Consider the following 24,964-nt stretch of genomic DNA (forward strand, 5'->3'; position numbering starts at 1 on the left):
CTCATAAAAATAAACCTGGTTTGTACAATTCTGTCATTAAATGGTTTTCTTTCCTAAAAACCTTAAAAACATGGCTCTTCTGCCCCGCCCCCACCAGTAATATATTAGGGGAAATGCCATAAAAACCCCTATAATTCCAGTTTCAACCAAGAAAAATAATTCCAACATTAAGATTTCATCCTCTGCATATTTTCAAGGATCAAAATGAAACAAATCCAAAGAAAAATTATAAACAAGAAACACTAAAAGGTAGGTTATAGAAAGACAGCTACTTGAGGTTTCTTTCCTTGGATGGGCGTTTTTAAAAAATCTCAAAATGGGACTTCCCTGGTGGCGCAGTGGTTAAGAATCCGCCTGCCAATGCAGGGGACACGGGTTCAATCCCTGGTCCGGGAGGATCCCACATACTGCGGAGCAACTAAGCCCGTGCGCCACAACTACTGAGCCTGCGCTCTAGAGCCCATGAACCACAACTACTGAAGCCCACACACCTAGAGCCCGTGCTCCGCAACAGGAGAAGCCACCACAATGAGAAGCCCGCGCACCGCAAGGAAGAGTAGCCCCCACTTGCCTCAACTAGAAAAAGACCGCACGCAGCAATGAAGACCCAGTGCAGCCAAAAAATAATTAAAAAAAAAAAATCTCAAAATGAATTTTCATGATCAGGGATTTAACGCTCTCCCTTCCTCCCTGAAAATAAGTTATGCTAAAATTTAAGTCTGTAAAAATTAAGTCACAGTGGAGCTTTAATTAATGCATAATGTTCTGCTCAGAACACAGTGACCAGACCACATGAGGTCTACTTGAAGGTAAAGAGTAAACCAAACAAAAAGAAAACTGTACTACAGCTTTATGATAGCCAGCAAATCACTGAGCTTCTAGCCCTCAGATCTGGCTTGGTGCCAATCTAAATTCATCTTTTAAACAAGCTAGTCAAAAACATTAAAAGTTTAAGCCTTATTCTGTAAAAGATTTTCATTGCTAAAGAAGGCTCTACATAAAAGTTTAAAATTAACCTTCTGTGACATTGGACTCTAGAAGTGCCTACTAAATAAGCCCCACAGTAGATAAAAATCTCCTTAAATAAAGCCAAGCAGAGTCACAAAGAACTCAGGAATTTGTGGTAGCTGATACCATCTCTCCTGCAATTGGTTCTAACATTTACATTTCCTAAAGAGAAAATATCCATAAATAATGTGTCTGTCACAATTGGAAATTTATTACTTAAATACTATGTCCCGTTTGATAGTCTTTTCTTTCAACATACTGGATCAATTAAAACTGGAACAGAGACACCCAAATTCTAATTAAGGACTTTCCTTTAACTATTATTCACCATGCATTTATTTCACAAAGGAAAAAACAAAAAACCAGTCTCCAGTCCTTCTCAATGGGTAAACAGTACTAACTCTTCTTGATCTCATTTCTTTACAACTTCCTAAAACTGCACATCAATGTTAAAGGTATTAACTCAAATACTTGAGAGAAATACTTCATCATGGGCAAGTTTTTATTAGCGACAAGACGCAGTATTTTTTGCTTTTAGTATATAAATATCAGAAAAAACTTAGAGTCCGGTCCTATCTACCAGAAGGGTTACTAAACCCCAAAGAGAAAAGGGCTGCAGACCAGAATGAGGTGAGCTTTGGGTAACCTGTGACAGAGCTGTCTGAGGTTAGGAGGGCAGGGATGGGCTCTGATCTGAACAGAGAGACCGCCAAGATCAGGGAGCTCTGCCTCTCCTTACAAGGAGAGAACGACTAAGTCCCTGAGAAGGGAACAGGCTTGCACAGTGAGGAAGTTGTCACAGTGAGGGATGTTTGAGACCCAAAGCACGTGAGACAGATGGTAGAAGACAGGGACTTGTGGCCCGGGTAAAAGCTTTGACTGCAGTTAGAAGGTTCGGTAGAGATCTGAAGGGATGCTAACCAAACTTGCTGCAGCCTCGCGATGAAGTAAGAAAGGGGATGGAAGGGGACCACGATTTGAGGTTCTAGTTCTAGGCAATAAGAACGTCTGTTTCTAAAAACATATACACTTTACACTTTAAATATTTTAGGACTAGGGGTAAACTAGAGGACTTTTAATTCATTCTTTCACATCTTTTATTGGACACTCAATATATGTTTGATTCATTGCTAGACTTGGGATACATTAAGGACAGGAGAGTTCTCTCTGCAAACAATGACACCCCACACCCCAGCCTGCTCCACATCCCCCTCCCTCTCTTCTTCCTCCTCAGTTTAGTCACTGTGAAATGACTTTAGTCAGGGCCAACCTAATACTCATTTGTTCAGGCACTGAACCAACATTTACTGAGCAGTACTTTCCAGGCACTTAAGCAAGGCACTGGGGATAAAAATGAGTAAGACACAACCGCTACACACTGAAGGATCTCTTAATGTAGTGGAGAGGCACACAGATAAAGTTACAACACAATATAACAAGTACTGTAGAGGGAGGCTTGCCCAGAGACAGCCTAACTGGTAGGTGAGTGGCAATGATAGAGTCAAGTTCAAACAGCCTTACGGATACCCTCCTCATGGACACCTCTGAAGATCTTTACAAACCCCATACACCAGCACATATCCATGATAAGCAGAAATAAAACCTAGCTGAGACCACCTTGGATTGTTGGGCTTGAGGTACTCACAAGTTAAGTGACTTCTACTACTGGCCTGAAAGGTAAAATTGAAATTCATGGATTTGTTAATTAGGGATCAGTAAAGACCTTACCCAAGGTAGTCTGGGGTCATCTTAATCACCCAATAAATATCCTTTATTATTTAAGCCTATTTGAGGTAAGTCTTGTAGAAAACATCCTATATATTGTTTAAAATAAATAGGCACCTATTCTACTGTCTATACAGGCCTTAAGATCACAGGGTAATCTATTAATATATAACCAGTGGGATCTGCAGCACCCCAAAACCCAACACTTTAATATATCTGCAGGAAAGCTATGACTGTTCATACCAAGTGGGATAAAAAAGAGCTGTAAAGAGCAACACATCTGTTCAGGTCAGGTTTTACCACCAAATGTGTTAAAAAAAACTTTTGGTTTTCAGATATTTTAGAGTTTTGATTGTAGATATGGGACTGTGAACCTTCTGGAAAAGTATAGGATGATCCTGACAAGTGAAATTGTGCCCCAAAGAGTTAACAGAAGTTGATAACTAAGAGAAAGTCTTGAACTTGTCTTACAGAACAACAGATAAGGGAACAGCTTGTTAAAAACCCTTTGCTCGTAAACTGCTTTCATTGATTAAGTTCGCCTTAGTTTTTTTCTTTCTCTCTTTTTGCCTCTTCTATAACTGCAGGCCTTCCCAGCTTTCACATAGCCCTAGTTGTTTTAAAGGAACTTGGAGTCTGCTCCCGCCCAGTGTAAGCTGGCTGGGGGCTGCATGGGACCACTGACCCTAAACCTGGGGCTGCACAGATGTTCAGTAAATGGCCTTTTAACATCAGAGGGCCAGAAAACTCTACCCTCAGACCAAGCTAAGCGACTCTGGTTTGAATATGAAGAAGCATGTAACCCAAATGTGCCTGTGCAGAACAAGGATTACCTCACCTTTTCTCTGCCTTTAATCACCTTTCTCTATGCCTAAGACCACTCTTGCTTATCCCATAAATACCCCAACCTCCTTGCCTTCAGGGAGGTGGACCTGAGACTCCTTCCATCTCCTCACTTGGCTGCCTTATGAATAAGCTCTTGGCTGTAAACCAACCCGAGTCTCAGTGTTTGGCTTGCGGCGTCTTGGGCAAACAGACCTGGTTCAGTAACACAAGTATTATTCTGGTATTTACATATTTAGGCACCATGTTAACCTCTGCACATAAATGAGTTCTGAAAGCTAATTTCAAAAAAAAAATCACAGGGGAAAAAGGTTGGGTGCTACCACTTTCAGAAGTTGACTTTATAAAAATTGGCCATGTTCGTTAAGACAATTCAGGCCAACACAGATGCATGCCCAGATACTTTTATATGATGAGGATAAAGATGATGAATAATCACATCAATAGAAACAGGAGCTCCCAATTACTGAGCACTTATGATATGTGTTGCCAAGGGCTTCACATATTTTTTCTCTTAAGTATCCCTGAACTCTCTTACAGAAGCTATTACTCCCATTTTCAGAAAGGCAAAATGGCTTTCCCACCTAGAGACCTGGCCAGAAGCAGAGCCAGGAACTGATCCAGGTCTTTTAATCCCAGAGTCTATGCTCCTAACCCTAGCCACAATGCCTCCCATTCTGTGCTGCTACTAAGTCAATCTGAAATCACTTTCTACGGCATTCAAAGCACGTTAAGACCACTGGACTATTGGCCCTCCCACCCCTTTCCTATGGTCGGCCTACAGCCAGCATGTGTGTATGTGCAAGCACACAAAGAAGCACACATTCACACACACACACATTCACACACACAGTAATAGTGTACAATAAAACTCTTTAAAAAGGTTTATTTTGGATATAGCTTTTCAGTGAGAAATCCCAAGACGAAATAGATGACTGCTCTATACAATGGAATATGATTCAGCAATAAAAAAATGAATTACCAAAATATACCACAACATAGATGAACCTCAAAAACATTCCAAGTGATAGAAGCCAGACACAAAAGATCACACACTGTATGATCCCATTTATATGAAATGCCTAGAGACAGAAAGTAGATTAGTGGTTGCCTAGCATGAGGTGCAGGAGGAAGGGGTGATTGTTAATGGGTATGGGGTTTCTTCTTCAGATAATGAAAACGTTATAAAATTAGCTTATGGTGTTGGCTGTATACTTTCTGTAAATAGTAATAAAAATCATTCAGCTGTACATTTTAAACAGGTGAACTTTATGGTACATAAATTATATCTCAATAAAGCTATTTAAAAAAAAATTAAGTAGGGAATTCTCTGGCAGTCCGGGGGTTAGGACTCTGTGCTTCCACTGCAGGGGGCATGGATTGGACCCCTGGTCGGGGAACTAAGATCCTGCAAGTGGCACAGTGCGGCCCCGAAAAAAGGTGACTGCTTGACTGCTGTCCTGGGCTCCACACTTACCACAAAACTATGGAAAGTAGAGCTCTTTTTAAACCCACAGAACTAAAAAAGACAAACCAATTGATAATCCCCCAGCTTAATATATCAAGCAACTATACTCATTGTTTCCAAAGATACTGCTAAAGTGACAATTATCAGAATATTCTTAGTAAGCTACTTTTTGAAGGAGGTCAAGAATAAATCCTTCCAGGAATTTGAATTAATGTATTTTAATTCTTTTGTATCTTGAAAATTAAAATATATCAAGATATAGACATATAATGTCCCTTCCCAGTATCCTATCCCTCCCATTTCTGAATATATGATCATGAACTGTAGAGGCAAATGTTAAAGTTTAGTAAGTGTGTGGTAACTATCTACCACAATTTACTCCTTAGATTTCTAGGTATTTCCTATCTAGATACTAGAACATTTTTATTAATTCAAGCTTTTACTATACCTATCACATACATGTTTCTGAACTACTAGCCTCACCCCACACAAAAAAAAAACCAGACTGAGAGAAAACATTTTTATCCAAAACACCACCAATAACAGAAGATCAAGCAGTAAAGAATTCCAGTAATTTTAGCAATTTATATAAAATAGAACACATTTATGCTAACTCATCTTTATTAGCATGACCATGTGGTTCATTTCTACCCAAAGCAACATATGAAGAACTTGCATAAATAGTTTAAACAGGCTCTCTTTTGTAATGGAATGAGGGAGAGAATAAGGATGTGGTTATGAACACTACTCACTCAGAGAAATGAGAAAGTAGCAACATTATATTTGCATTTTATGATCCTAAGCAAGCACTTTCCCTCACCTCTTCCCAGTGTAACACTTAAAAACTGCCCTATCCCTCTCACTACATCTAAACCAGCATCAGAAAACAAACACGATCTGCCATAACGCTAAATGAGCCTTCCTTCCCTTCTAATAGCTGAATTTTTATAAGAAAATGGCAGAATTCAGCTATTTTAACTGCTAATATTATCTTCTGTGAAAATCCTACTAAAATGAATTTGGATAAACTAGTACAGTCCTCCCCTAAACAAACTCTAGAGGCAAATGTCCCCCTCCATCCTACATATTTCCTCCTATTACTTATTTCAAGAATTATTTCCTGGGGACTTCCCTGGTGGCACAGTGGTTAAGAATCCACCTGCCAATGCAGGGGACACAGGTTTGAGCCCTAGTCCAGGAAGATCCCACATGGCACGGAGCAACTAAGCCCGTGCACCACAACTACTGAGCCTGTGCTCTAGAGCCCAAGAGCCACAACTACTGAGCCCGTGTGTCACGACTACTGAAGCCCGTAAACCTGGAGCCCGTGCTCCACAACAAAGAGTAGCCCCCACTCGCCGCAACTAGAGAAAGCTCGCACGCAGCAACAAAGACCCAACACAGCCAAAAATTAAAATTAATTAATTTTTTTAAAAAAGAATTATTTCCTGATTAACTCTATGCTACTCAGTTTACTTTTTTGTTCTACATCTGCATACAATTCAAGTACTATTTACCTGCATAGTGCTTTGCAAAGGCCCATAATTTTGAAGTGTTTATGTTCCCTCAACAAAATTAGAAACTACTTAAGAAGAAAATCCACGTGTTCCAATTCTTTTTTTTTTTTAATTTACTTTATTTAAGTAATTTATTTTTGGCTGTGCTGGGTCTTCGTTACCGCATGCTGTCTTTTCTCTAGTAGCGGCGAGCGGGGCTACTCTTCGTTGCAGAGCATGGGCTCTAGGCGCATGGGCTTCAGTAGTTGTGGCACATAGGCTCAGTAGTTGTGGCCCGAGGGCTCTAGAGCGCAGGCTCAGTAGTTGTGGCGCACGGGCTTAGTTGCTCCACAGCATGTGGGATCTTCCTGGACCAGGGATCAAACCCGTGTTCCCTGCATTGGCAGGCGGATTCTTCTTCTTTTTTTTTTCTTTAAAATAGATCTTTTTTTTTTTAACATCTTTATTGGAGTATAATTGTTTCACAATACTGTGCTAGCCTCTGTTGCACAACAAAGCGAATCAGTCACGTGCATACACATGTCCCCACATCCCCTCCCTCCTGAGCCTCCCTCCCACCCTCCCTATCCCACCCCTCTAGGTCATCTCAAAGCACCGTGCCGATCTCCTTGTGCTATGCTGCTGCTTCCCACCAGCCAACTATTTTACATTCGGTAGTGTATATATGTGGATGCTACTCTCACTTCGCCCCAGCTTCGTCCTCCCACCCCATGTCCTCAAGTCCATTTTCTATGTCTACATATTTATTCCTGCCCTGCAACTAGGTTCATCAGTACATTTTTAAAATATATATTCCATATGTATGTGTTAGCATACGGTATTTGTTTTTCTCTTTCTGACTTACTTCACTCTGTATGACAGACTCTTGGTCTATCCACTTCACTACAAATAACTCAATGTCGTTTCTTTTTATGGTTGAGTAATATTCCATTGTATATATATGCCACATCTTCTTTACCCATTCATCTGGCGGGCAGATTCTTAACCACTGTGCCACCAGGGAAGACCCCTCCAATTCTTTTACACAAAGTTAAGTACACACAGGCAGCCCCAATACTTAAACAGTCAATTTACCCTCTAGAGACAAGAAAAAGTTCCAAAGATAATGTCCTCATTCACAAAATAATTCAGATGCATCCCCATCGGTTCACTCATTCGTTCATCACACTTTGAGACAGCACCAGCTGTGCAAACTCTCCAGTCACTCCCCTGCTCAAAAATGCCCATGACTCCTCATTGCCTACCAAACATTCAAAACACAATTTCTCATACATTCACTTTCCAGGTTCTCCCAAACATTCCTCATGCCTTTGCGTACACTTCTATCCCCTCAGCAGGAATGCTGTCTACACCACAGTCAGCACTCCCCCCCACCCCCATCTCTACATGTCAATTATTAGGTCTCTATAGTGTTTAGACACTATGAGAGGTCCCTGTATATAAAGACTTTCTCGTTTGAATATATGAATAAAACTTTAGCCCCCATCAGTCACAGCCACCATCACCTCAGTCTAGCAGGAAGATATTGGTTTGTACACAAATCATTGTAATACTGTACAACACAGTAAGTACATAGTAAGCTAATAACCTATAGTAAGTAGGCCATGCCTAAGGGATGTAAAAAAATCAACATATTGTGGACGCACCCTACCAGGAAATCTGTTTGGGATGTACAGGGGTAGAAAAAAGTGAATCAAAGAAATTTAATTTTTTTTCAATGATGAAAATTAGTTTCGCCTACTGGACCAAGTTCTGAATGCAGGGCTTTGCTTGTTTTAGCAAAAAAATATCTTTTTTTTAAATATATATACAGCAGGTTCTTATTAGTTATCCAAAACATACCTTCTTAATGAAATGAACTTGTAGGCATTTCAGGGCAATGAGAAAGAGGGCCAACTTGTGGTACCAGGGCTGTGAAGGGTGCAGAATGGTTGAGATGAGAGGAGAACGCCTGGATCCTCAGTTCTCCCAGCTTCAGGATCCTCAATCCCTATGCTGATTGGTTTTGGCTTCCTAGTAGACGATGAGGTCCTTTCCTTTCCCATGTTTCTTGGTGCTTTCTCCCCCTTCCCATGTCTCCATCATCCATTCCCAGTGTTTACTGGCTCCCCTCTCAGTGTTGATCTTAATGCCACCACATCTGCCTCTCTCCTCTAATGTCCCATGAAAGTGAGACGTATGATAGACAAAAAATTTCTAACTTCTGAATCCCTTCTCTAATCTAGTGCATTCCCTGGGCTAGAGGACAACCCTCCCCATACTTCACATGCCAAGAACAAACAAGTTTGTTTTTCATAAAATCAGGCATTTTTCACTCTAATTTATTTTTTTAATGAAAAAAAAACTTTATTATGGGATAAAGAAAATCTTTTATCATTTTAAATAATAAAATTTAAAGCATTAAAAAAATGCCCATAAAGAAATATTTTGGTTTGGGAAAGAACATAGTGTTCTTTAGTCCAAGACAAGTTAGGTTGTTTTATTTTCTTTAATCTTATTGGAGTACAGTTGACTTACAACTATTTTTTTTAAAGAGTAGATAATACATGTATACTGTACAAAACTCTAGAGGCACAAAGGAGTATGCAGAGAAAAGTGAAGTGAGGTGAATGCCGTCCTCCTCCCCAGAGACAATCAGTATCATCTGTTTACCATTACTAAAACAAGATAGTTTTCCACAGAAACAGAGTAGCTCAGCCAAATTCTGCTTCAGGGCTTGTTTTTTCGTGGAGAAGAGGCGATCTATGAACCAGACATGTATGTGTAATGTGCCTATGTGAAAACACAACATGAGTTCTGAAGAACACAATCTTTCCAGAAGACTGTAGACACAACTTGGGATACAGTATGGTATTGTGAACAGAAAGGACATGCCTTCTGGCTCTTCACAGAACTGTGTCCACATACCAGCTCTGACATTAGGCATCTTTGGGAAATGTTACTTAACCTGTGAACTTTAGCTTTCTTGTCCATAAAATAAGAATAGATTCTTGTGATGATTAAATTAAAACATGTTAAATGCTTTGGTTTCTCCATGGCTTTACCCTTGTTTTTAGCTTCCCTTGTGGAATGTTTTCATTTAACTGCATCTAGAATATTTTTTATTTTAATGTATACCCAAATATCTAAAGAAAAAAATGAGTGAAAACCGCAAGATAAGAGGCTTCCATTTACAGAATCAAAGACTAACAATTACCTTTTGTTCTTCTCTTTCTGTTGCATGGTGACACTTTTCAATTCTCCAATGCCTTAAGAAATCTCGAAGATATCCAAAGAGAGTGAGGACACCATACCCCACATAAGTAAGCACAGCAACCAGCATTGGCGTCTCTTCAAAACCTTCATTAAACGGTCTTTTATATAGTCCTCCATTTTGTGTAACATGATGTATCTAAAAGGGAGGTTAAAAATGTTTCTTTCAGTCATGGTAACAAAAAGAGTGCTACTTAAAATCTGAGTCCTTACAGATTTGCATACCTTCAGAATTCTCTAAGTAATTGTCAACACCCCCCACCACCACTACCAAACATCTGCTAAGTTCTAAGAGGGGCCTAATTTTTTTCTGTGGAAATAAGTTTTAAGTTATACATACTTCAGATGAACAGCAAAGAAAAGCAAGGGGAGAAGGACTGTGTAAGAACAACACTTAACACTGATTTCTATCACTTGATTTTATGCAAGAGATCCTAGAATGCTATGCTTAGAGAATGCATAATTTTCTTTGTCCTAATGAAGAAAATAAAAAATATAAAACAAAGAGAAAGCCTATCCTGAAAATAGTATATTAGCTTACAAATAATCGAAAGTAAATTCAGTTTTAGAATAAAATAAAATATTTGTAAATGTTTTACTGCTAAATATTCTTAAAGCCACCGAGCCACAGCATTTCAAATAATTATTAGCACTAGGCATCTATGGAAATACATAGTTTATACCAGCTTTGTTGTCAGTGGTAACACAAATAAATTATTCACAAAAATAAAACGCTTACATTAAGTGATCCAGCACTGTATAACGCAGGAAGAAAGTGAAATCCAACACAAGGGGAAAAACTGTTAGAGTGATCACTAACAGTCCTGAAATCATTCTGTCCTCCTTCATCTTGACCAAGTGACCTTTTCCAAACATAAGATTATCCCTACTTTCCTCTTTAGGGATATCCAAATTTTAACATACAAACACCAAGGTACTGTACTTTGATCTCATAGCTGAAAGCTGTTTACTCTTTGGTCAATTTTAATGGAAATGTTGTTTTACAGAAAAATTCCACTAAAGTACTTTCTGCGTCAACTTTAATCTTAACTCTGAAACAACACATTGCTGTGAGGATGGTCGGTCACAATTTACCAGGAACATATTTTCTACTGAGCACTGTACTAGAGTTAAGAAGAATTCGAAAGGAATAAAAGATTCTTTCTTGGCCTCTCAGGCAACCTGATCGAAGAGCTAAATATTAGTTTGGGAAAGCTACTAGAATGCTACAAGTTAGAACAGTTTGGAAACAAATTACTGTATTTGACAAAGGAAAGACACTTGGATAGGCATGATACATGAAATCTGTTGGTAATGATTCAATTTGATGGCCTAAAGAACCTCTGAAAACTATTCATAAAACTGACTTAGGTCTTCATCAATCTCTTCCCCAGTGGTGGAATTCTGTGCTAACATTTACTGCTTAAACTTTCATGCAGGAGCAAAGTTGTAATGTGTTTAGAACAGAATAGCTAAAAATGAACCAATATCTGAATATAGAAAATTGTTTAAAAATTAGTAATAACATGTAAGCAAGCAATTAACCTGGAAAAAGCAAAATCAAGAGCACTTAAAACACAAGAAAAATAACATTCTGATTATCTTGTTTTTTAATAAATTTATTTATTTTATTTATTTATTTTGGGCTGCACTGGGTCTTCCCTGCGGTGTGCGGCCTTCTCATCGCGGTGGCTTCTCTTGTTGCCGAGCGCGGGCTCTAAGTATGCGGGCTTCAGTAGCTGTGGCATGTGGGCTCAGTAGTTGTGGCTCACGGGCTCTAGGGTGCAGGCTCAGTAGTTGTGCCACATGGGCTTAGCTGCTCTGTGGCATGTGGGATTTTCCCGGACCAGGGCTTGAACCCATGTCCCCTGCACTGGCAGACGGATTCTTAACCACTGCGCCTCCAGGGAAGCCCCTGATTATCTTTTTAAAAAACTATATCTAAAAATACTTTGCCATAAGAACACACCAGTACCCAACTCACTGTAACTCTGAAATTGTTTACACTATTTTCTCTCAACTGAACATACTAGTAAAAAGTAAGGCAATTTTCAGAGCTCCTAAGTCTCTAACAAATGTGTGGCAGATTTATATGCCAGGAATGCTGTGGGTGGATCTCTTTAAAAAGAGATCCACCTTTATTTCAGACACACCCAAACCAGCAAGACCAAGTATATTTATACAGTTGGTTGGACTGACTAGGAAGGAGAAAGTTAAATCATTAGTTTGCTTTTAAATATTGTGTGATTCTATCATAGCCTCACTTAATAAAATTAAATGCATTTTAAGGAACTGAGATTCAACTATGAAGTAACTTTTACAATGTGGCCTCAAAGCACAGTTCACTATGATCATTCACAGAGTCAGAATGGACAGACCAACTGACATGCAAACTTCTGATAGGTGAAAAAGTCTTAGAGAAAACAAAATTACTTGATCTTCAAATGCAGATGCTAAATGCTATCTCTGACATGATTCAAATAAAAATAATGGTATTACCATCTTATACGTGTATAATATTCTATAAGGGAAAGCACCAGGCTTATTTTGTTCACTGCACAACTAGCACTCAGGATAGTATTTATTAAGTGCTAACAAATAATAAGTACTCAATAATGTTTCCTTTTGGGAACTCCCTGGCAGTCCAGTGGTTAGACTCCGAGCTTTCACTGCCAAGGGCATGGGTTTGATCCCTGGTTGGGGAACTAAGATCCTGCAAGCTGCGTGGACTGGCCAAAAAAAAAAAGGAAAAATAATAACGTTTCCTTTTATTACTATTAGTATTACAGAAAGTGGCACCTTATAGGAGCTCAACAAGTATTTGTAAATGAAAATACACATTATGCTCTTTGCTCTGTCACAGAAGGGGTTAACTTATGATGATTATACAATTAATATTAGAACATTTCTAGAACCCATATCTGATACCTTCTAGTCTCAACTGGACTGGAGATCAAGTTCACTCTAAACAAACACAGGCTACAAACCCTTACAGAATATTTCATATTCCGGATTCACCATGCAAGAGGGCTCTTAAGAGGCCTTTCAGTCACTCTAACTTGAGAATTACACTGTCGACAAGGCAATCAAGAAAAATATTAGCATATCACTCCCTCCAGGTCAAAAAATTTCACATTAAGCAGACATGAGTGTGACACTCTGTATTATTATTCAAGAGAAGTTTAAGAACACCAATGAATACCAAGACACATTTGCCTGAACAGTAATATTTTTTCTAGAAAATGAAGAAGGAAAAAAAAAAGGCAAAGGAAGAAATTTTTTTAAAGTCGACTAAGCACACACCATAAAACATGACTTTTAGGAGGGCCATGGGCAGAATGTTAGAGGCTGAGTGTTTGTGTCTCTAACCCCATTCATATGTTAAAGCCCTAAACCCCCAGTGTGAAGGTATTTGAAGGTTGGGCCTTTGGGAGATAATTACGTTTAGGTGATGAGGGTGGGACCCTCTCGATGTGATTAGTGCTCTAATAAGAAGAGAAGGCAGAGATCTCCACTGAGGAAAGGCCATGTGAGCATACTATGAGAAAGTGGCTGTCTACAAGCCAGGAAGAGGGTTCTCGCAAAGAACTGAACCTGCCAGCACCTCTGATCTTGGACTTACCAGCCTCCAGAATCGTGAGAAATAAATATCTGTTGTTTAAGCCACCCCATCTATGGTATTTTGTTATAGCAGCCTGAACTAAGACAGAGGTAAAGAGACATAATGCACATATCCTACCCTCAATTGGTTCAGGAAAAAATAAGTGTGAGTGTGTGTGTGTGTGTGTGTGTGTGTGTGTGTGTGTGTGTAGAGAGAGGCAGAATGATGGAGAATTTCTTCATGAACCATTTGTGAGTCAGTTGCAGTTATACTGTACCTTTATCTTTTAATACTTCAGTGCATATTTCTAAAAACAAAGATATTCTTTTACATAACTATAGAACAATTATCAAAATCAGGAAATTGCTAGAATACTAATACGTACTTTATTTAGATTCCGCTAATCGTCCTAAGAGTGTCCTTTGCAGCAAAAGAAAGTCCTGGAAAATGTATTGTATTCTCTCTTTAGTTTCAGAAAAGAAAAAAAAAAGGGGGGTTTTCATTACTCTGTAAAATGACTTAGAAGGAATAATCCTGAGCAGAGGTTTCGAGAATCCCATGAAAGGACACAAAGTAACTATGCAATTTTGGGGAAGTAATTATTGGAAAACAGAAGCTTACATTCCTGACATAGATACAAAATCACATAAGCATGATTTTTTAAAGCAAATAAACACATTCCCGCTTAATGTGACAGCAGGATGACAGAACCTGCCTATCACAACAGAACCTGCCCAACTGGTAGACAGCTTGGGACATTATTTTAAAAATTAATGTCCAATATGAACCACCCATTATGCATCAGCAATCAAAGGACTGTTATGTCTTTTCCTTTAAATGAACCCTATTCATTTCCAGTGATACGCTGTGTTGTTCCTTAAAATAAGTTCTGCTGAAATGGTTCTTTATTGGAATTTTACTGAAAATATACTAGCCTCTCACTACTGCCTACCACACATACTAGAGAAAATAGTTTGGAGCTTCATGCCCATCACACAAGCTGTGCCACACTCTGAACATATATTTCCAGAAGTGTCTTCATTTTCTTGGCAGGCAAATTTTGAAAAGTAGGGAGTCCACATTTTATCTTGCAATCAGGATAAGTTCCCGAATTTCTGTTGGTAAGTAACTCATATGGAATGGACTAAGGAGTGCTTCCAAAGCCAGCCGTGAAACAAACCTACATTTTGACATTACCATATTCCTATTGAAAACTCAAAAATGCAGACCTCCAAGTATATATGCATTGCAGGATTTCAGTCAGTGTCATCCTGTGCACTCTGGGCAGTGATGTTCTGCACAGGAGTTATTATTTTCACTTGCCACTCACAGCTCTGTAGCACTTCCCTATCTCTAGATAAGCATCAAGGTATGACAGACGGATGTAATAGGAGATTGGCGTACCAGTGCAGTTCTGCCACAAATTCCACGTCTTTTTCTGAGCTATATTCCACCTCTAACATGTTCTAGGCCTGTAACACCGTGCCCTCCTCTCTGGCTTTGTAGTTGACATGAACTGGAAAGGCAACCCAGTTTGCATCAGTCTCCCTTCTCTGGGAATACTCCCTTATACCAGGGGTGGGTCCCTGGTGGTCACATCTGTGCAATATGACCGATTTCCTGGGTCATAACTGACTGGCACAGCAGTAGGCACCTATGCCAAAATGAACCCAACAACCCTCTCTTGTGGGGATTTAAAATTTCAGTGGGGAAGGAGTCTGAAGGACACTGGACTGCCAACGTCCTGGAGAAAAGGTCCATAAACTCCTGTTGCCAAGGTGTCAAGCGCTGTGTTATTTCCTGCCATTTTACCTTTTCTGAGTTGTTCATCAATTCCTCCCTACTTTTTCCTTTTCTTTTGTTGTATACCTATCATCCTTGCAACAAATAACCTTTTTGTTTAGCTAGAGTCAGTTGCTATCAACTGAAAGAAATTTAACAGATACAGACTCTATGTTAAAATTCTTAGAACTTCTTTTCTGCACTTACTGAACAGGTTTTTATATGTTGGCATAGCCTGCAAACTTTTACGTCTTTAGCAAATTTTAAAAAATGGCTCCCCACTTTGTCAATTTTGTGCATTTGGAATATTGTTGACTGTCTTATCTAGGATAAGGGATACCTGGTTCAAAATCCTAAGTACTTACTTCCCTATATTAAGGGACATCAGATTCTAATTGCCCACTATAACTAACCTCTTCCCAGGTTCTCAATAATACCCATGAAGATAGAGCCAAAAGAGAAAAAAAGTCAGAACTAGTATTTTTTTTTAAAAAGGGCAATATAATGCCTCAAATCAAAATTCAGACAGTATCTGTCTGCTAAGCTCATCTAACTACAGAGAATATGCTCATAACCGTTAAACAAGACTAACTTTTCACAGTAGAAAAATCACAAACTAAAGGGCAAGTAATAGGCTATTTAATATAAGTTTTTTTTTTTTTTTTTTGCGGTACGCGGGCCTCTCACTGTTGTGGCCTCTCCCGTTGCGGAGCACAGGCTCCGGACACACAGGCTCAGCGGCCATGGCTCACGGGCCCAGCCGCTCCGCAGCATGTGGGATCTTCCCGGACCAGGGCACGAACCCGTGTCCCCTGCATCGGCAGGTGGACTGTCAACCACTGCGCCACCAGGGAAGCCTTAATACAAGATTTTAAGGGAACTGGAAGTGGAGCCTGGGAGCCTTGACATTAGGAATGAAGTCGAACCTGGATCTGGAGCCGGGTGGAACCAAGTCAGTCAGCCCCACCTGTGCTGCCATTTGGGGAGCCTCAGCCTGTCCACCCAGGGTGTCATCAATCTGGCTGTGGTGGGCAACCAGGACCCACAGCCCCACCCCCTGTGGAGCCTCCAGTGGCCCAGTGCCAGGCTATGGGCAAACCCCTCCCCCAGGTGTTTCAAGAGTCCCACCTTCTCCAGGGGCACCTCCAGCCTCAACAGCACAGGGCCCTTGTGGCCAGACAGCATATGGCCAGTTTGGCCAAGGAGAGGTACAGAATGGGCCAAGCTCCACTGTTCAGATGCAGAGGCTCCCTAGGTCTCAGCCATTTGGATTAGTCCCACTGGCTCCCGTGGTCCGCCAGCCAGCTGTGCTTCAGCCCTATGGCCCTCCCCTGACAAGTACAAAGGTGACTGCTCAGCTGGCCAGAATGCAGATCAGTGGTGCTGTGGCCCCAGCGCCTCCCGCTCTGGGTCTAGCCTATGGTCCGCCAACACCACTCGCCTCAACCTCAGGAAGTTTCCCTAACACCGGTCTGCATGGCTCCTACCCTCAGGGCCAGGCTCCTCCCCTTAGCCAGGCCCAGGGTCATCCTGGGGCCCAGCCTTCCCAGCAATCTGTCCCACCACAGGCCTCCAGCTTCATACCCCAGCTTCAGGGGGTCCTTGAATGCCTTTGATGACTGGTCCACTCCTGCCTACACAGAGTTTTGGGGGGCCCCCAGGGAGCGAGCCCAACCATGTGTCCTCACCTCCTCAAGCTCTGCCCTCTGGCACCCAAATGACTGGGCTCCCAGGACCACCACCACCTATGCACTCCTCCCAGCAGCCAGGCTACCAGTTGCAACAAAATGGTTCCTTTGGACCAGCCCAGGGCCCTCAGCCCAATTATGGAAGTCCCTACCCAGGAGCAGACACTTCGGGCAGCCAGCCAGGAACACCTCAACTATTGCCTCCTAAGCGCCTGTACCCTGATGCCATCCCGAGCCCTATTCAGGTTGCTGAGGATGACAGGAACAACCAGCGTTCAGAGACAATGGTTACTGGTGTATGGGGCCAGGTACCACCCTTAGTCAACACCAACTTCTGGTAAAGACCAAGGAAATGCAAGCCCCCGATATATCCGATGCACATCCTATAATATCCCTTGCACATCTGAAGTGTCTAGCAGGCTCAGGAGCCCCTGGCAGCTGTCATCAAGCTGCTGGCAAGCCTGCCCCAAGAGGAGGCTTCACCATATATCGCTGACCACAGGGAACCTGGTCCTTCGTGCTGCAATCGCTGCAAAGCATACATGTGCCCCTTCATGCAGCTCATTGAGGGAGGGAGGCGTTTCCAGTGCTGCTTTTGCAGCTGTATCAATGATGTTCCCCCCCAGTATTTTCAACATCCGGATCGTACTGGCAAATGTGTGGATGCTTATGACCGTCCTGAGCTATCCCTGGGCTCTTATGAATTCTTGGCCACTGTAGATTACTGCAAGAACAGTAAGTTCCCCAGCCCTCCTGCCTTATCCAATGGCATCAGGACTGGTCTTGTTAGGCTCCTCTGTGAAGAGCTCAAGTCACTGTTAGACTTTCTGCCTAGGGAGGGCAGAGCAGAAAAGTCAGCAATTCACGTTGGCTTTGTCACCTATAGTAAGGTGCTCTGCTTCTACAATGTGAAGAGCTCATTGGCCCAGCCACAGATGATGGTTGTATCTGATGTGGGTGACATGTTTGTGCCACTGCTGGATGGCTTCCTGGTCAATGTCAATGAGTCTCGGGCAGTCATCACCGGCTTATTGGATCAGATTCCAGAAACATTTGCAGACACAAGGGAGACGGAGACAGTATTTGCTCCTGTTATCCAGGCTGGCGTGGAGGCTCTGAAGGCTGCTGAGTGTGCAGGGAAGCTATTTCTGTTCCACACCTCCCTGCCCATCGCAGAGGTCCCAGGGAAACTGAAGAACAGAGACGACAGGAAGTTGATCAACACAGACAAGGAGGAGACTCTGTTACAGCCTCAGACAGGTGCCTGTCAGACACTGGCCAAAGAGTGTGTGGCCCAAAGCTGCTGTGTAGACCTCTTCCTCTTCCCCAGCCAGTATGTGGAAGTGGCCATGCTCTCTGTCATACCCCAGCTAAGTGGTGGCTCTGTCTATAAATATGCTTGCTTTCAGGTGGAGAATGACCAGGAATGGTTCCTTAGTGACCTGGTCAGAATGTACAGAATGTACAGAAGGTCGCTGGCTTTGATGCTGTAAAGAGGGTCCCGACAAGCACTGGTATCCGTGCTGTAGATTTCTTTGGGGCTTTCTACATGAGCAACACAAAAGATGTGGAGCTGGCTGGATGGGGACGAGACGGTGACTGTGGAGTTCAAGCACGACGACCGGCTCAATGAAGAGAGTGGAGCCCTCCTGCAGTGTGCCCTGCTCTACACCAGCTGCGCGGGGCAGTGATGGCTCCGCATCCACAAGCTGGCCCTCAACTGCTGCATCCAGCTGGCTGATCTGTACTGAAACTGTGAGACTGACGTGCTCATCAACTACATGGCCAAGTCTGCATACCGGGGCCTCCTGAACAGCCCTGTGAAAATTATTTGTGACACTCTCATCACTCAGTGTGCCCAGATCTTGGCCTGTTACAGAAAGAACTGTGCCAGCCCCTGCTCTGTGGGACAGTTGATCCTTCTTGAGTACATGAAGCTACTCCCAGTTTACCTGAACTCTCTGTTGAAGAGTGACGTCCTGCAGCCTGGAGCTGAAGTCACTACTGATGACCGTGCCTGTGTCCGACAGCTAGTTACCTCCACGGACATGGCTGAGACCAATGTCTTCTTCTATCCTCAGCTCCTACCATTAACCAAGTCTCCCCATTGAGAATACCACTGAACCACAGGCAGTTCGAGCATCTGAAGAGCATCTAAACAACGGGGATATATATTGGGTTGGCCAAAAAGTTCGTTCGTTTTTCATAACATCTTATGGAAAAACCTGAACAAACTTTCTGGCCAACCCAATATTTGCTGGAGAATAGGCTCAACCTCTTCCTCTGCGTGGAACAAGTGTCCAGCAGGGTGTTGTCCAGAGCCTCTTTGGCGTCTCCTCCTTCAGTCAGATCACCAGTGGCTGGAGCGTTCTGCCAGTTCTGGATAATCTGCTGTCCAAGGTGCGAGGCCTCATTGATAGTTTGAGGGCACAGAGCTGACGGTACCTGAAGCTTATCATGGTGAAATAAGAGGACAAGCTGGAGATGCTGTTCAAACACTTCCCAGTAGAAGACAAGAGCCTGGGCGGGGGAGAATCCGACGTGGACCCTGTCTGTCATACGCACACAAACACTTCCCAGTAGAAGACGAGAGCCTGGGCGGGGGAGAATCCGACGTGGACCCTGTCTGTCATACGCACACAAACACTTCCCAGTAGAAGACGAGAGCCTGGGCGGGGGAGAATCCGACGTGGACCCTGTCTGTCATACGCACACAAACACTTCCCAGTAGAAGACAAGAGCCTGGGCAGGGGAGAATCCCACGTGGACCCTGTCTGTCATACGCACACAAACACTTCCCAGTAGAAGACAAAAGCCTGGGCGGGGGAGAATCCGACGTGGACCCTGTCTGTCATATGCACAAGGAGATTTGGCAGCTACCAAGCTATAGTAAGTGGGTAAACAGCATAGGGTCCAGGCCAGCTTCCAGAAGATACCCCAGGACAGCAGAGAAATTGGGACAGTTCCATATCTTATAAGTTATGTAAGTTGACCTCAGTCTCTTTGGAGGAAGAGGGAAGAATAAGGAGACACCCTTTTTCTGGGCTCAAGTATCCTACCACTCTATCACATCCTGCTGTTGGAAGGTGCCCCTATTTCCTCACTTTACCCTCCTTTTTCTAACTAATCCTGTCGTAATGAATGTAGTTTCTCAGTTCACTGTATACGATTTGGTGCTGGAGGATTTGGAGCCACCCAGACCCTCGCAATATTATGTGTCCCTTTGGACCAGCCTCCAAGAAGAGAAGGGCAGGAGGGAAGGAGTAGGGGTCCCAGGGGGAGGGGCTGCTAATTCATCTCAGTGTAATCAACAACTTCCTCTATTAGGGATAAACACATACAGGTGCACAAGAGTCGGGTATAGACCATACACAGGAGACAGAAAAGGGGTCAGTCTTCTAGGGCCTGGAAGTCAATAGCCAACTCAAGAGTCACTCAGGGTGGTTGACTAGCTTTCTTGCTCTGCTTCCACTGTTCTTTCTCTCTCCTGCAATGATTGGTGATCGCTTGGTGGACAGAGGAACATCATCAGAGATGAATGAGCTTGGGAACAGAGTTGTAAAGTGTACACCTGGGAGAGGTATCAGCCTCCTTTCCAGCTGGAGAGGCCCCAGCACTGGATGGTTCTGTAGGGAGCCTGGCCATCAACTTGCAGTACCTCACAGAGCCAGCCCGCATCCCACTCTGAGCTCCTGCTGGAAACACTGCTCTCCAAGCTGGGGGCTGCTGGGGGGAGAGGCAGAGGTGGCTAGTCTCTCCTGCCAGGACACCACTCAGGCTTTCGTACTGACAGAGTGGCTGACGGTTATCTCCCAACCTGACCTGGCTGCGGCCGGACAACGGCTAGGCTCGATGGTGGCCAGGCTTGCCTGCTCCCAGCCTGGGATACCCCTGCTCTGGACCTCTCATTTCTCTTCATTCGTTTATTTTTCAATGCACCTTTAATTTGCAAAGAAATAAACTAAGATGTAGGGAATTCCCTGGCGGTCCAGTGGTTGGGACTCCACGCTTTCACTGCCGTGGGCCTGGGTTCAATCCCTGGTCAGGGAACTAAGATCCTGGAAGCCATACGAAGCAGCCAAAAAAATAAAATAAAATGTAAAAAAATTTTTTTAAGAAAATTGACTGTTCAGGAAAAAAAAAACCAAATCCCTAGTTAGAGCTTTTCCTCATACCGTACTGTGGAAGAGACAGCTAACTCGCCCCTTGTATATATTCTCCATAAGTTCCCATTGGTAATAGACTCTCTCAGTTTTAGCTGGGTACAAGGCTACCCAGCTACAGTCCACATTCCCAATCTCTCTTGCAGCAAAAGGTAACCATGTGAGGAATTTGGGCCAATAGGAAGTGAATAGAAATGATGAGTACCAGGGCTGGATTACATCCTTTAAAACAGCAATTGCTTTCCCTCACTTCTCTTTCCTTCTGCCTGTGGCCTAGAACATAGATGTGGTTGAAGATGCTACCTGAAGACAACATCCTCAAAGACTGCAAGACAACAGAGAAGATACCTCACAACCTACCTGCCCAGGACTACCTGTCTATCTCCAGACTTCACAAAGAGAAATCATTTCCATCTTGTTTATTTAAATGTCACATTTATAGCAACAAAAACAAAAAAATCAGAAAACAATATTGAGACTTTTGCTTCCAAGTTGGAGGTAATATATAGAGGCAAGCCATCACTTTCACAGAAAAACTACATAAAACTAAACAGATTACTCAAAACAAGAAGTAGTTTTAAAGACAATGAAGAATTGTTTTCCATGCAAAGAGAACAAGATGACCGAAAATTCCAAAGAGGGTAAAGCCTTTCCTTAGTGAGCTGAAATTGCTAGTCATTTTCTCTCCTCGTGGTATTTGCAGAGTTTGAACAGGAACTGATCATAACTGGACTTGCCAAAGGCAGAGAAACTCTACCAAGAGAAAGAAAAACCAACAGAGTCTATAACAGCTATATAGGTTAGTATGAAGAGTCACAGATAAGTGACCAGTTTTCTGCATAGGACATTTACTAAGTGCTGGAGAAGCTGGGGAGATGGACTAGAAAGGTGACTCGAAATCAACCACAGTCTTACAATGCTTAAGAGGTAAAGTCATACCAGAGGGAGGGGCCTACCACAAACACACAATGGATCTCATCCTTGAGACACTGTACTCACTAGAGTGAACTGAATCTACCTAAAAACTCAGCCCAGGACTTCCCTGGTGATGCAGTGGTTAGGAATCCGCCTGCCAATGCAGGGGACACGGGTTCAATCCCTGGTCCGGGAAGATCACACATGCCACGGAGCAATTAAACCCGTGTGCCACAACTACTGAGCCTGCACTCTAGAGCCCGCAAGCCACAACTACTGAGCCCATGTGCCACAACAACCGAAGCCCGCGTGCCTAGAGCCTGTGCTCCGCAACAAGAGAAGCCACCGCAATGAGAAGCCCGCGCACTGCAATGAAGAGTAGCTCCCACTCACCACAACTAGAAAAAGCCCGTGCACAGCAACGAAGATCCAACGCAGCCAAAAATAAACAAATAAATTTATTAAAAAAAAAAAAAAAACTCAGCCCAGCCCACCCAGCTCAATCCCTGGTTAGATGGAGGTGCTCAGGCCCTTGCCATATCTAAAACAGCAAAAGGCAAAAATAACACTGACTTTAATCTCTGCAGGTATTTTTTTTTTTTTTTTTTTTTTGCGGTACGCGGGCCTCTCACTGCTGTGGCCTCTCCCGTTGCGGAGCGCAGGCTCCGGATACACTGGCTCAGTGGCCATGGCTCACGGGCCCAGCCGCTCCACGGCATGTGGGATCCTCCCGGACTGGGGCACGAACCCGCGTCCCCTGCATCGGCAGGCGGACTCTCAACCACTGCGCCACCAGGGAAGCCCTCTGCAGGTCTTTTATTCACAGTATCCAGCAATCAATCAAAAAATCCTGCTTTCCCAAGAGGCTGGGAGAGAAAATAGGAGTATGACTGAAAAAGAGAAGGCACGGTATACAGTAGTCTACAGTCACCTTATATTTCAGTACTGCTAGTCTTGGGAAATCTCTCACCCCTTGATCCCTCCCTTTAATTTCATGTCCTCAGAAGTGTAGATTCCTGTTAAAGTTTTTTAACATTTCTAAAACTGCAAGAATAATTTTCAGACATCAAAGACTCCTCTAGGAACCCAGAGCCCCCTTTTTACCAAAGAGCTCAAAATCATCATAATCATCTCATTCTTTTCACTCATTCAACAAATATTTCATTTCTATCTATATGTCAAGATCTGTACAAGGTATCTGACCATACAAATAAGAGACAGTCCTTTTTCAAGTCTTCAAGAATTCTGCATTTTTTAAGAGAAAAAGCATGCAAAGATCAACATGATTTTTGAGATAAAAGAATAAAGAGGGCTTCCCTGGTGGCGCAGTGGTTCAGAGTCCGCCTGCCGATGCAGGGGACACGGGTTCGTGCCCCGGTCCGGGAAGATCCCACATGCCGCAGAGCGGCTGGGCCTGTGAGCCATGGCCGCTGAGCCTGTGCATCCGGAGCCTGTGCTCCGCAACGGGAGAGGCCACAACAGTGAGAGGCCTGCATACCACAACAAAAAAACAAATAAAAAAAAAGAATAAAGAAACTATTTTAAGGGATACTGTCTAAAGGGATTTATATATAAATGCAGAGGACGAAAAATGCACACAAAGTGAGAAGCATTTCTATTACAAGCAATTCTCAAGTTGTCTCACTTTTCTTCTTCACATTACTAATGACAAAACCAAGGAAAATTTAAGCTATTTGTCCAGTCACAAGAAAGTTAGATTCAAAGTCAGGACGAGAATCCAAGTCTCTACATTTTCCATTTGTTACCATTTCTTAGTCATATTCCTGAGATTTTCTATGAATCAAATTTTCTTTTAATTATTCAGAGATAATACAACTTAATCTGATTGTTTTAAAATTATCAGTGGCTTGGGGCTTCCCTGGTGGCGCAGTGGTTGAGAGTCCGCCTGCCGATGCAGGGGACATGGGTTCGTGCCCCGGTCTGGGAAGATCCCACATGCCGCGGAGTGGCTGGGCCCGTGAGCCATGGCCGCTGAGCCTGCGCGTCCGGAGCCTGTGCTCCGCGACGGGAGAGACCACAACAGTGAGAGGCCCGCGTACCGCAAAAAAAAAAAAAAAAAAAAAAAAAAAAAAAAAAAAAAAATCAGTGGCTTAAAATTAGAATTTAACTTTAAACTCAACCTTCGTGCTCATTTTTGCTATTTCATATAATTAGCTATTTTTGCTATTCATATTATCAGCTATACATGGATTGAGATAAATGGTTATATGAGTTTCGTTTCCCCTGCTAAAAAAATGTCTGTTTTTAGGAAACCAGAATTAACACTAATTAACTTAGCTGCCCTGGAAATAACCTGCTTCCTTTGCCTACATACAAAGCCACAATTGTACGGGAGGCGATAAAGATATTATCCTTTAGCATGAACAGCAGAGGTCTCCAACAGATACTTCTATCACAGTCTTCTGTCCATTTTAACACTGGGTTGCCTTTTTCTGTTTTGGCCGTGCTGCATGGTGGCTTGTGGGACCTTAGTTCCCCGACCAGGCATTGAACTGAGGCCACGGAAGTGAAAGCGCCAAGTCCTAACACTGGATCGCCAGGGAACTTCCTTGGGTTGTCTTTTTATTGTTGAGTTATAAGAGTGCTTTATACATTCTAGATAACAAGTCTCTTATCTGCTATATGATTTTCAAATATTTTCTCATTCTGTGGATTGTCATTTCACTTTCTTCATGGTGTCCTTTGAAATACAAAGCTTGTAATTTTGATCTAGTACACTTTATCTACTTTTTCTTTGGTTGCTTATACTTTTGGAGTCATAGCCAAAAAAGCACTGCCTGATCAAAGTCTATAAAGGTTTATACCTATGTTTTTTCCTAAGAATTTTATAGCTGTAACTCTTATATTTAGGTCTTTGGTCCATTTCGAGTAATTTTTCTGTATGTGGTATAAGGCAGGGATCCAAGCTAGTCCTTTTACATGCGGACGTCCAGTTCCCCCCACACCATTTTTTTAAAAAGGTCATTCTTTCCCCCCCTTGA

The 24,964-nt window shown here is 42.6% G+C and overlaps 1 protein-coding gene, 1 long non-coding RNA gene and 1 pseudogene across 5 annotated transcripts in view; 2 read left to right on the plus strand and 1 right to left on the minus strand.

The window, feature by feature from the left end:
* Nucleotides 1-24,964, minus strand: part of SPTLC2 (serine palmitoyltransferase long chain base subunit 2) — a 110,492-nt gene that overhangs the window by 73,621 nt on the left and 11,907 nt on the right. For 3 of the 4 annotated variants that reach the window (XM_049705306.1, XM_033414007.2, XM_049705307.1), the window contains exon 2: nt 9,758-9,952. In XM_049705306.1, the coding sequence (XP_049561263.1) occupies nt 9,758-9,952 (195 nt within the window). Of the gene's footprint in view, nt 1-9,757; nt 9,953-13,799; nt 13,818-24,964 lie in introns of those variants that run through there. The other variant, XM_033413937.2, reaches the window with a different exon arrangement.
* Nucleotides 15,551-24,964, plus strand: part of LOC125963382 (uncharacterized) — a 60,486-nt gene continuing 51,072 nt past the window's right edge. The window contains exon 1 of the long non-coding RNA XR_007475266.1: nt 15,551-16,020. This is a non-coding gene — a long non-coding RNA (uncharacterized LOC125963382). The remainder of the gene's footprint in view (nt 16,021-24,964) is intronic.
* LOC105747798 (protein transport protein Sec24C-like) lies at nt 16,275-20,126 on the plus strand (annotated as a pseudogene).

Source organism: Orcinus orca, chromosome 2 (assembly GCF_937001465.1).
Source record: "Orcinus orca chromosome 2, mOrcOrc1.1, whole genome shotgun sequence".
NCBI classification, from domain to species: domain Eukaryota; kingdom Metazoa; phylum Chordata; class Mammalia; order Artiodactyla; family Delphinidae; genus Orcinus; species Orcinus orca.